Here is an 11,674-nt window from a genome sequence, read left to right on the forward strand (position 1 = left end):
ATTCATGCATATATCAATAATGCCCTAAACTTAACTATATGGCAATACAAATTGGTTCTGTTTTCCTATGTAACAGATTAGTCAGCTGTAAATCTAATGCACTGTTTGTATAGCTGTACTGTATATATCGAAATGCTAAATAGGTCTCCCTGTTCTCCAGTGTTACTGTGTCCTACTAGCTGTTGTACCATACATTAGCTTTTTTCCTTGTTTAAGAAAATGATCTCAATATTTTCACATTTTAATAGCTTTTTTTCCTTTATGAAAGCAACACTTGGGGACCTAGGGGTAAATCATTCTTTTGTATTTAGTAACTTTTTCCTTGGAGTCAAAAGCAAATGGAAAGGCCTCTCATTGAAACTGGAGTGGGAGGTAGGGGTAACAACAGTAACTGCCTGACAAGGAGGGGGGTCCCTCAAAGGGGTTGTTTATAGAGCTGAAGTTTTTAGCTGACAATCTCAAATGTATTACATCAGTTTCCTGCTGTTATGCACACTGGTGGGTGGTGGACCCAGTTTGAGGACTTTGCAGAACAAGTAGTTGACATACAAAAGCTCATTGTTCAAATGCCCATCTTTCCTGAAACCTAAAGAAGCAGTGTTATAAGGGGTCACTGACCACAGGATTTATTTTGACTCCATTGCAGTTCGGTCTGGCTCCTGCAGTTTTTCCCTGTAGCTTTTGTCCTACTAATATTGATAGAGTAGCACCACATTAATAATTACAGGCAGCATACTGCTCTGAATGTTAAGCCTTTCTCTTAGAGAAACTGTTTTCTGTCCTCTCTCCCCTCCCATCCCTGAATGAATTAGCTTATTTATATTCTCACTACTTTTCATGTTATTCAGCATACTAAAATGTTTCACTTATTTTCACTTACTTCATGAGTTACTGGAAATCCATAAGACAAATGGTTGCCAGAGGTTTAATCTAATTTTGTCATTCCCTTTGCTTAAATAGGGCAGTACCAAAATTTATGAAAAGGATAAAGGTGCCAGACTATAAGGACCGAAACGTATTTGGAGTACCACTGCAAGTCAATGTTCAGCGCACTGGGCAGCCTCTTCCACAGAGCATTCAACAAGCCATGCGGTACCTTCGCAACCACTGCCTGGATCAGGTGGGTTTTGCTCCATTCTGATCCCATTCTCATTCAGTACTCGAAGCCCAGCCTTCCATTAAGATTTTTTGTTGTTGTTGTTTCTGGGTCAGATTGAAAAAGCAGACAGAACAAAATGAATAATTCAAGGAAAGCTTTCCATTAAATTAGCCATGAAATTAGAATTCATACATAAGAGGCTAAAGAACATACTTAGATTTCAATTTTGCTATACTGAATGTAAACGTGTTTACTTTTCCATATACAATTACACTTAGGTTGGACTGTTTAGGAAATCTGGAGTCAAATCAAGAATTCAGGCTTTACGTCAAATGAATGAGAGTTCAGCAGACAGCGTCAACTACGAAGGCCAGTCTGCTTACGATGTAGCAGACATGTTAAAGCAATTCTTCCGTGACCTACCTGAGCCCCTCATGACCAACAAACTCTCTGAAACCTTCTTACAGATATACCAGTGTAAGTACTGAGATTTCTAAAGCTAAATGGCTAATTGTCATTTGTGTAGCAAGGGTGAGAGTTTCTAACACCGCTCCTTTGGGCACTATGCATGTTGCATGTGTTGGTCTTTCTCTTTCTCTAGCAGCCATTATATTTCAGGCTGCCACATAAGGAACTGATTTTTGATATTCTGACTGTATAACAATTCATAGGACAGGACAAGTTCTTTTAATTTCACCTTTCCCTCAAGTTTGGGAACAAATAAATCCTCCATCACTTGCTGTAGTTTCCTCTCTTCTTTGAGCATACTTGATACTACGGTTTGAAGATAAACTGTGTCTGATGTGGCTAAGTAGAGGGCTTGTGCAAACAGTATGTTCACAGAGTTTTGGACTTTTGAGGGGATTGAAATCCACTGAATAACTGAGGTGGGTTTTTTGTTTGTTTTTGGTTTAAAGAGCAAGATTGCCAAAGGAATTGTATTTTCTTAAGATTCATATTATTCTATCTCTCACCACAACTTTTGAAAGCAACCTTTTAAGTTGAAAACTTTTCTGTTACTAGTTTTTAGCTACTTTACTGGTAGGTGCCATAAACAGAATGTGCTTAGAATAAATAACATCAAAACATGAATTTATCAACACACCTCAAAAGAAAGAATTCATGTTGCTGGGATGTCAGGTTCAACTCCAGCTAGGGATACATTCTCTATTGTGAGTTAGATAAATCAAGTTCTGTATACATGGTTATTTTGTGCTGGATCTTTCCAAACAAGTTGCCCTTCAAAAGTTTTTTATCTTTGTTTCATTAGGAATACCTACATGCTTTATAAAAGCACTTTATTAAACTGCCAAAGATGAATTAATGTTTGGTGACCAGAAAACCCCAAAGCTTTTTGAAATATTCATGGAGGTCCAAACTCATGCACTATGGGCACTTTGATCCTCTAATACCACCCCATGTATTCTTCCCATGGTAGCACAGCTACAACACAGTTTGATAGAAAAATACTTTGTTTGAGCCATTACTGGTTTTGTGCCTTCCCTATGATGATGCAAATGCTCTATCCAGGAAATTCCTTCAGATCTCTGTAGGTGGAGGTGACAGTTTAAAATAAGAACATATGTACTGTTATTTCAGAGCACATTTTTTTGTTTGTTTGTTTCAATTCCCAAGAAAGTTTATGGAAAAAATGAATCAGACTCTCCACTTCCTTGCATATTAAACAGCAACTCTTTCTGATTTAGTGCCAGAAAAAGTTTGACACAGTATTGTAGAAGTATATTTTCCTTTCCCTTCCCTTCACAGCCGGTAGGTCTGAGGAATCCCCAGAGGTGGTCGGGAAGTATTATCTCTGTGCAAAGCAAAGAGCCTTAAAGCAGCTGTAAATTTTGCTTCCCTGCAAAGGACAAAATTTCTCTTTGCTTTAGAGTTATGCACCAGGCATGGAATTGCCCATACAAGGCTTAAATGTGCTTTGAGCTGAGTGAGGGGAGTGAGCAGAGAACTGTAGATTTCTGCTTAAAATTGCTTTCTAAACTCACTTGCCAGCCTTATGAAATTGCTGAAGCCCAAAGCAAATACCAGTTAAATATCTGGTTAGCATTATGAGCCATGCAGCCAGGGCAGTGTGGTGCTAATGATGATATAAATGCTCCAGGAGTCAGACTCTCATGTTGTATTCAGGGATGGCCTGTTGGAAATCCCTTTATAAGAAGCAGATCTGGTCTGGGTTATTTCGCTATTTGTTCCCTTCAAGTTTGGAGGAGAAGGCCTTATATAAAGACACACGTCAAATTTTTCCAATGGATGTTTGTTGTTAGTAACCAAGGAGCTGTTTAATGGTATGGGGCTTCACAGCATTGACTTTCTTTTTCCACTGCATGACTTTGAATGATCTGCTCAATAAAGCAACCCTGTGTGTTTGGTAAAGCACTTTCTGGCTATTTTATGACATCATTGTTAAAAAGATCTGCTAGCCAATTTATTTAATTAATTCACCTCTTCTCAAATGCATTTGTTTTCAATTTCTTTGAAAGCCAAAGAATTTCTAAATTGGCTGGACTGTGTTTGCTTGTTCGCTGCCTGAATCCAGGATTCTGTCATTTTAGTGCAAGTAGCTGTTGAAATTAAATCTAAAATTAACTCTGGCCTAGGCACAACTTCTTCTTGCTTGCATTTCTTGTGAGGCAGGAAATAACTGAGGGCAGTTAAACTAGTGGGTTAAAAAAAATCCTTCATGTTTCCTACGAATGGTATGCATCCTGAAGGAAATCGCTTCAAACTCAAGTCAAATATTTGAAGCTGGAGTTTGCTTTGGGATGTATTCATGCTGTGTGTGTGGAAAATCAATGGGCTGATGAGAGTATTACTAATATTATGCAGATGTGCCAAAGGATCAGCGTCTCCAGGCAATCAAGGCTGCCATTATGCTTTTACCTGATGAGAACAGGGAGGTCCTCCAGATTCTTCTCTATTTCCTGAGTGATGTCACAGCTGCAGTGAAGGAGAACCAGATGACACCAACAAACCTGGCAGTGTGCTTAGCACCTTCCCTCTTCCACTTAAACACTCTCAAAAGAGAGAATTCCTCCCCAAGGTACGTCTACAGAGAGCACAGCTCATTGCTGGTGGTCTTGTTGACTCTGCCACTTTTGATCCCATTGAACACTCAGAAGGCACCAGGTGCAGAATGGTTACGTGACCCTACTTTTTTAACAGATATGTTAAAATGTTAGCTCACAAAAGGGGAGGAATGGGGGGACTCCATAGAAGTTTAGTATGAGTAGCAAAAGAAGTCGGTAACAGCATGCCAAGATCTGGTCCCAAGCAGCACTGCTCTAAATCACCAGCAGCTTCTGGAATCCTACTGTTTTCTTACTAAATGTCTCTCTTGCTCTGTGTTGCATAACTGAATTTGTGTGTGTGTATGCTCTTCTTCCCTGTGAAGGGTGATGCAACGAAAATCAAGCCTGGGAAAACCTGATCAGAAAGACCTAAATGAAAATTTGGCTGCAACCCAAGGGCTAGCCCATATGATTGCTGAATGCAAGAAGCTCTTCCAGGTAAAACACGTATCTGCAAAACCGATGAATGCAATGTTGGCCAACATGACTTAGCTTTCCATTATACAGCAGACCTAGGAACGTCTCTTCATTTTAATAAAGAGTAGTATATGATAAATAGCTTTTTAAAAAAACTTTGCATCCTTATCTGAGTGCATGCATGAATTTGAAGTGGTGCCCGATTTGTTTTGTTGACACTGCCACTCAGAAGTCATGAAGAAGTTGTGGGGTCTGGGGCATTTTTGTGACATCCTAGCTACATTTGAAATGTGTGTTCAAACTTCTGTTGTGCAGCCATGAGGATCTGTGAGCTTCAGCTCTAATTACAAAGCAAGAAGCTATTTCCAAGAATTTCAGTGCTCGCTTTATACTTAAATTCCCAAGGGAAAGCAAGACTAGGCCACAAAAGCATCCTGAACGTGACACTATCAGACTGTTGGCTGAAGGCTCCATAACAACTAAAGCACGCTCCCTCTAGAGCCCAGCATGGAGAACCAGACAAGTCTGCATCCTGGTTTTCCTCACTGTCATCAAATCTTTTCAGCACCCACAACTGAAGGCATGCCTGTCTCTCTTCTTGCAGCTGACAGCTGGCCTCTCCTTCAGTCAGTCTGCAGGATAAGCTTTGCTATGGGAATGAGTCTGAGCTGTGGAGCAAAGAAGGGATACACCACAGAAAAACTAAAAACCAAAAGACACATTGTAACTGAGGGACTAATCTGTGTCAAATCAAGGTCCCAAAGACACAAACTTTGGTATTTCTTCACATTGAGTGCTTGACCTGACAAATATATCTTTTAGAATACCATTTGCATACTAGCTTAGGTAACTTAGAGATGTAATTCCACAGGCATACCTACACATAAACATCTCTAGGCATCTCATTTTCTACCAGAGGATGTGACTACTGCCAACTTCAGAGTGAAGGAAGTAGGCAGTGAGCATCTTATCAACAGGAGAGTGCTGCAGTCTCAAGATGGTGTTTAAAAAAAAAAAAAAAAGAAAGAATAGCTGCACGTTAAAGAGCTGCAGGTGCCCCACAGCTTGCAAAACTAGTGTACCCATCTTACAGTGACCGTGAAGCTGCTAGACTAACTCTGGGATTTGGGGAGAGAGCTGCAAGAGGATGATTTGTCCTTGTCACCCCTCAGATACCTGAAGAAATGAGCCGGGGCCGAAACTCGTACACGGAGCAGGACCTGCGTCCTCTCAGCCTGGAGGAGCTCAGGGGCAACAGCAGCACCACGGAGCCCTCCGACTACCACTGCTACCTCCAGGACTGCGTGGATGACTTGCTGAAGGAAATGAAGGAGAAGTTTAAAGGCTGGGTCAGCTGTTCCACCTCAGAGCAAGCAGAACTGGCCTACAAGAAGGTATGCATCCTGTAACACTGTCCACTACTCTGGTTTTTACCTTATCTTCCCTTAATGCAAGCCACCTTTAGATGTGCGATATTACAGAAGGATATTACACCTTTATTTTCTGGATAGATTTAAGAAAAAATAATCATCTTTTGACATAGTTGGGCGCTGTCTAAAAACAACATGTCTTTCAGCAGTAGTCAGAAAACATGCATTGAATTGAGTTGTCGTGTTTATCCAGCCCAGGAATGCTCACTGCGTTGCATTTACACGCCCTCGCTCACTTGTGCAAAGCCTTGACAGGCTAACTGAAGCCTCCAAGCACTTTTGTTATGCAGGCAGCAGGGATGAAGTTTCTCTGCTCTAATCTTCCCTTGATTCACAGTTCAGAGCTAGCAAAGGGAGAAGTGTTTCATTGAAATTTGAGCTAGGATATTTTAAAAAATTAATTTGGAAAATGAGGACATTTTTCTGCAGCATCACAATTTAATAGCGGTTCATGCTGGAGAACGTAACTATAATGTAAAAACCATTTGGAAGTCAGTGTGCAGATGCCTTTGGCTATTACGAAAACAACCTCAGTCTGAACTTACGACAGCCTTAGTACAATATATGTGTGTATTTGTGTGTGTATGTGTACGTGTATTTAATTTGCTGTGTTTATCCAATAATATAAAATACAAAGAAAATGCTGAACTGAGGACTCTGCTGATTTTCCCCAGGCATGTGAAGGTCCCCCACTCAGGTTATGGAAAACTACCATTGAAATTGCTGCCACACCAGAGGAAGTTTTAAATCGTTTACTTAAGGAACAGCATCTTTGGGATGAAGATCTTATAGATTCAAAAGTAATTGAACCTTTGGACAGCCAGACAGATATCTACCAGTATGTCCAGAACAGCATGGCACCTCATCCAGCCAGGGACTTTGTAGTCTTAAGGTAAGACTTTTATATGCTGTAGTTTTAATATCTCCCCCCAGCAGCCTTGCTTACAGAATAGCAAGCAAGTTATGTAGGTAAAAATCTATTTATGCATGACTTGAAGTCTATTAGATGTTTGAATTCCTGTTTTTCAAAGATGAGACTTTTTTCTTCTTTTTTTCATAGAACATGGAGAACAAACTTTCCCAAAGGAGCTTGTGTGCTTTTAGCAACTTCAGTGGATCATGACCGTGCTCCAGTGGCAGGTGTCAGAGTCAATGTGCTCCTGTCTAGGTACCTGATTGAGCCCTGCGGGTCAGGAAAATCTAAGCTTACCTACATGTGCAGAATTGATTTAAGGTATGTATTTCCATTTTGTCCTTTTGTGATAGTAACTTGTCTTTTATAGTGCAAAATTTAGACAGTTCAGAAGGCTATAGCTTAGGCAGTAGTACATAGTTCTCAAATGCAAACACACAGGACTCTGAGATGTCATAAAATCATAGAATCATGGAATATCTGAGTCGGAAGGGACCCACAAGGATCAAAATTGCCTTCAGTGCATGTCTAACAATGAGGATGGTTTGTTACATTAGAAGCCCCCGATAACGTGTTCCACCACAGGTACTGGTGTGTAATCCCACCCCTTCGTCTGACAGATGTATTAGATGCAAGGACTTTCTAAGTTTAATGTTAGGTTAATGAAGCAGACCAAGTTCTCAAAAACTTCAAATAAATTTGCTGCAGTGAGGAAAAAGTTGGTTTTGAGCAAGTCTATGTATTATTAAGGCTGAGCTGAACAGTAAGCAGTAATAAAGAGATTTCCCAGTTGGGCATTTAACCAACTATATATCTATTTGATTCTAAGCTAATGCGTGCAATGTTACTGATACTTGTTTCTTTGCTACTTTTTCACCACCCATCAGGGGCCACATGCCAGACTGGTACACCAAGTCTTTTGGACACTTGTGTGCATCTGAAGTAGTTAAGATACGAGACTCTTTCACTCATCAGAGTCTTGAGAGCAAGGAAGTAAAATCCAGGTGACTACTGAAGAGGAACAGCCGTGCGCTCCACACCTCAGCAACACAGATGTTACCCAAAACTGAGGCTCATCTGCTGCAGACCATCTGAAAGTCATGTCATGAAGGGATGACAGCATGAGAACTTGACTGTGAGCATTACCATAGGACTGTGGCCATACCATACACTTTAAAGCTGCTTCCTGTCTGTGTAAGGCCTATAGTGTAGGCCTCGACTGGAATACATAGGAGGACTGTGCAAAGAAATAAGTATTGTACTATTAGATGGTTTGATTTGCTTCTGAGAAGCAAAATTCTTTAAATGCAAAATATATTATGAAATATGGTGAAGGCTCATCATTCCCATGTGAAATACTTAGCTTTATGTACATACCCATATCATTTTATTTGTAGTGCGTTGAGGGACTGGTGTATCCACTGGAATAGTTGGTACTCTTCAATGTGTTCTCACTGAGATAAGCAGAGAAAGGTTTGCACAGAGATTAAAGTGTGAATGAGTGTGTTGATGGTTGAAAGGATAGCAGAAGTTGAACTTGAAATGTGTCTGGTACACTGATAGGCAGCCAGGATGGATTTTAGTATACTGGATACAGTTGAACCTAGAATTTGACTCCTCCGTGGACCATGAGTTGCCATCCTTCCCATTTGCCAGTTCTGCATTTTCCTCAGCTCTAATGTTGTTAAAACCCCTACGCAGATGTTACAATAGGCTTGCTCTGGTTAGTGTTCACTCCTTATCCAGATGATCTTTTGGGAGTGATTAGCAATTCTATAGCAATTTTAAGTAAATATACTTTCAAGCAACACCGCAGCTTAGAACTGAAATGCTTATGCAATGGTCAAGAGAGCCAGTAATCTCAATTGTTATATTGCCTAAAAAATGTTTGTTGCTTTTACTCCTATCTGTGTTAACTATATGTGTTTTAATGAGCTTTTATGTATATTACTGTCTTCTAACACTCAAGAGGAAAAAGTAAACACTGGAGTCCTGGTGTTGGGATGTGGCAGGACTCCTGCAGCAGCAGGCAGAGTGTGGTGGGCAGGAAGGGAAGATTTGTAAGAGTTTGTTCCCTTTCTCTCTCTCCTGTGCTTGTTTTTCTATAAGCTGCACGTTAATGTGAACAGAACCTGAATGTTAGTAATTTGGAGGGTTGTATTTGGGGGCAGAGAGGAAGGTGGGACTTTTTTCTTGTTTTTGTTTTTAAACCCTTTGGGATGTTCTCCCCTCTGCGACAATCAAACTACATGAACTGTAGGAAGTCTTGAGGTCCTCTGGAAAGGTGTCTTTATGTAGGTTTTACTGTAAAGGTAAGGATTTGCGTTCGAGGTGCAGTATTAAGTGATAAATGTATTTTGTGGCTAGGGTATGAATGAGTTGCAAGATGGAATTTTGACTGAGACTTTGTTACCATTGTCAGTATTATTTTAAGCTTTTTGAAGAAGATTTTTTTTATTATGGCAAATAATGTAGTACTTCCAGTAACAATGTTCCTCATGAGTAGGAAAGCCTTGTATATTCTTCTACATCAAACACTTTTGAATTTGTAAAATTGTATGTTGTACATACCATTCTATTGTAAACATGTATACTTGCCCACAGTGTACTGTCAAACATAGATAAAGCATGATAAAGATTATTTAAAATATACCTGTATTTATACCTCAGATATTCTTTTTGGGTTTTTGTACCTCAAGTATGTTTTCTATTGTAAATGTGCTTTACATGACTATGATCTAAGTGAGAGAAAGGAAAATGTTTAACTTGCTATAGATGTCTGTACAGAATATACTCAATAAGTGCACTATTAAATGTTTAAAATTGGAGAAGTGTAATATTTTTATTTTTTTCTGCATCCTTCCGTCCCCTCTCATGTCTACAGCCTGTTTCTGAGAGCAGAACCAACACCCTCAGTGATTTCTCCAGTCTTACCTGCATCCCCAGCCTAGGCTCAAAGCCTGCAAAGGGCAGTTCACACCAATGGGAGTCACTTTGAGATGGCATAATAAGATGCTCTTAAGTGTTTTGACAAAGCACAAAGTTCCTTAAAACTTTAACGATGACAGGTTAAAGGGAAAACCTTCCTCGGTGAGACCCATTTGGGAAAGTTTGCTGTCTTCACATATCAAAAACTGACCTGCACCTATATCCAAACTTCTAGCCTGCTGCGTCTTTCCACAGTAGGCCTTTTGTACTTAATGAGCTGTAGGCACCAGGGTGCAGCTTCATGTGGGTCATTAACATGGCTAGCAAAGTACATCAAAATCATTTAAAAAGTAGCAATCAGTAACCTTAAAGGAACTGATATTTTTAAAGAAGAATGATGAATGAGAAAAGTATCTTTGATTTCAGAGAAGTCTGTTCTTTATTGGGGTGGTTCATGTTCTTTATCTGGCTTTTCATGGTTAGGAAAGGCACTTTGCTTGCTGTTGATTCTTTAGATACTGCTGGCAAATTCCAAGCTCCTCTGCCCTCTCCCAGACCACTATTTTTGATTGCTAAAGGCAGTTACCTGCATAATTTTAAAAGTTTCGGAAGACACACCTCCATGATGGTGGACAGCTGGACAAAAATGGTCCCTGGTCAACAGATTTGTGTGTGTAATTTAAAAGCAGAAGGAAACCTGTTTTGCCGCTGTTGTGTAGCAAGGCACTCTTGGATTTAACGGGAAGCGAAGTAAACTAGTTGATAAACTAGTATATGTAATACTAGTATAGTAATAGCATACGTAATGCTGAAAAATAATTCACCACTCTCCTATTTCTTACAGTGAGAAAGTGGGCAAGGAGATTTCTGCAGTCATGGGTTCTTGTAAAAAAAAAAAAAAAATTCAAGTGTGAAAGTAATTGGAGAAAGTGAAATGAAGCCAAAAAGAAGGCCAGGAGGATATACAAACAACTGACTAAGGTGAAAAATGGAGCCAAAGACAGCTGTTAATTCAAGCAACTTTAGAAAGTTTTTAAAGTCTTAGCCAACAGAAATATAATTTGGGCATCCGAAAGAGGATTTTGATTTGTGAGGCTTGTCTGACACAGTAACGGGAATGAGACTGCTGCTTTTCAGTCAGCAATGCCATCGTACTCTTTCTCTACCTGAGCATCCTGAAGTCCAGATCACTGCCAGTTCCCCCTCGTCTGCTGCAGGAGCAGTGAAAGACTGCTTCCCAGTCTGGCAAAAAATAAACCCCTTGCTGTCATGGCACTGCTTCTCACACACCAGAGAGTCTTTTAGAGAGCCTTCCTGATAAGGGACTGGAATTTGTTTGGCTGTTACAGGATCTCTTTTCCTTCTCAAGTCCAAACTAAAAATAAATTAAAAAAAACAACCTGCACTTTTTTTAAAGCCACATCTTTCTTTACAGTCCTGGATCCTTGGAGCAAGAAGAGCAAGGACATACCCAAACAAAGTCATCATTATACAGAAAAATAAATTTTTAAGCACACTAGTGCACTGCATAGTCCTCAGGCAAGTTAATACTCTGCATTATGATTAAAATGTGCTTAGGTTACTTTCAAATTTCCATTTACCTAAATGTCTAAAACATAAGTTAATTTTGACTTATCTAAATAGCTTCAAGCTCCTGAAAGTTTTGGGTATTTGGGGGAATATTTTTGCAGATGTCCACGCTGCAGTTGGACAATCTTAAGTCAAATTTCTGTGGCTGTGTTTTTTGCCAGGTGTCCCTCACACTGGCTCTTGCTCGGACAGTCCCCTGCATGAAGCAGCA

The 11,674-nt window shown here is 39.9% G+C and overlaps 1 protein-coding gene across 9 annotated transcripts in view; it reads left to right on the forward strand.

Moving 5' to 3' along the window:
• The window catches only part of DLC1 (DLC1 Rho GTPase activating protein), a 281,618-nt gene extending 271,845 nt beyond the window's left edge, over positions 1-9,773 (forward strand). For all 9 annotated transcript variants that reach the window (XM_083836132.1, XM_083836136.1, XM_083836135.1 and 6 more), the window contains 8 exons: positions 961-1,120; positions 1,378-1,576; positions 3,944-4,157; positions 4,509-4,623; positions 5,775-5,996; positions 6,707-6,924; positions 7,093-7,266; positions 7,833-9,773. In XM_083836132.1, the coding sequence (XP_083692258.1) occupies positions 961-1,120; positions 1,378-1,576; positions 3,944-4,157; positions 4,509-4,623; positions 5,775-5,996; positions 6,707-6,924; positions 7,093-7,266; positions 7,833-7,953 (1,423 nt within the window). In that variant the 3' untranslated portion in view covers positions 7,954-9,773. The remainder of the gene's footprint in view (positions 1-960; positions 1,121-1,377; positions 1,577-3,943; positions 4,158-4,508; positions 4,624-5,774; positions 5,997-6,706; positions 6,925-7,092; positions 7,267-7,832) is intronic.
• Positions 9,774-11,674: the final 1,901 nt, after the last annotated feature.

This window comes from Anser anser, assembly GCF_964211835.1.
Source record: "Anser anser genome assembly, chromosome: 4".
Classification (NCBI taxonomy): domain Eukaryota; kingdom Metazoa; phylum Chordata; class Aves; order Anseriformes; family Anatidae; genus Anser; species Anser anser.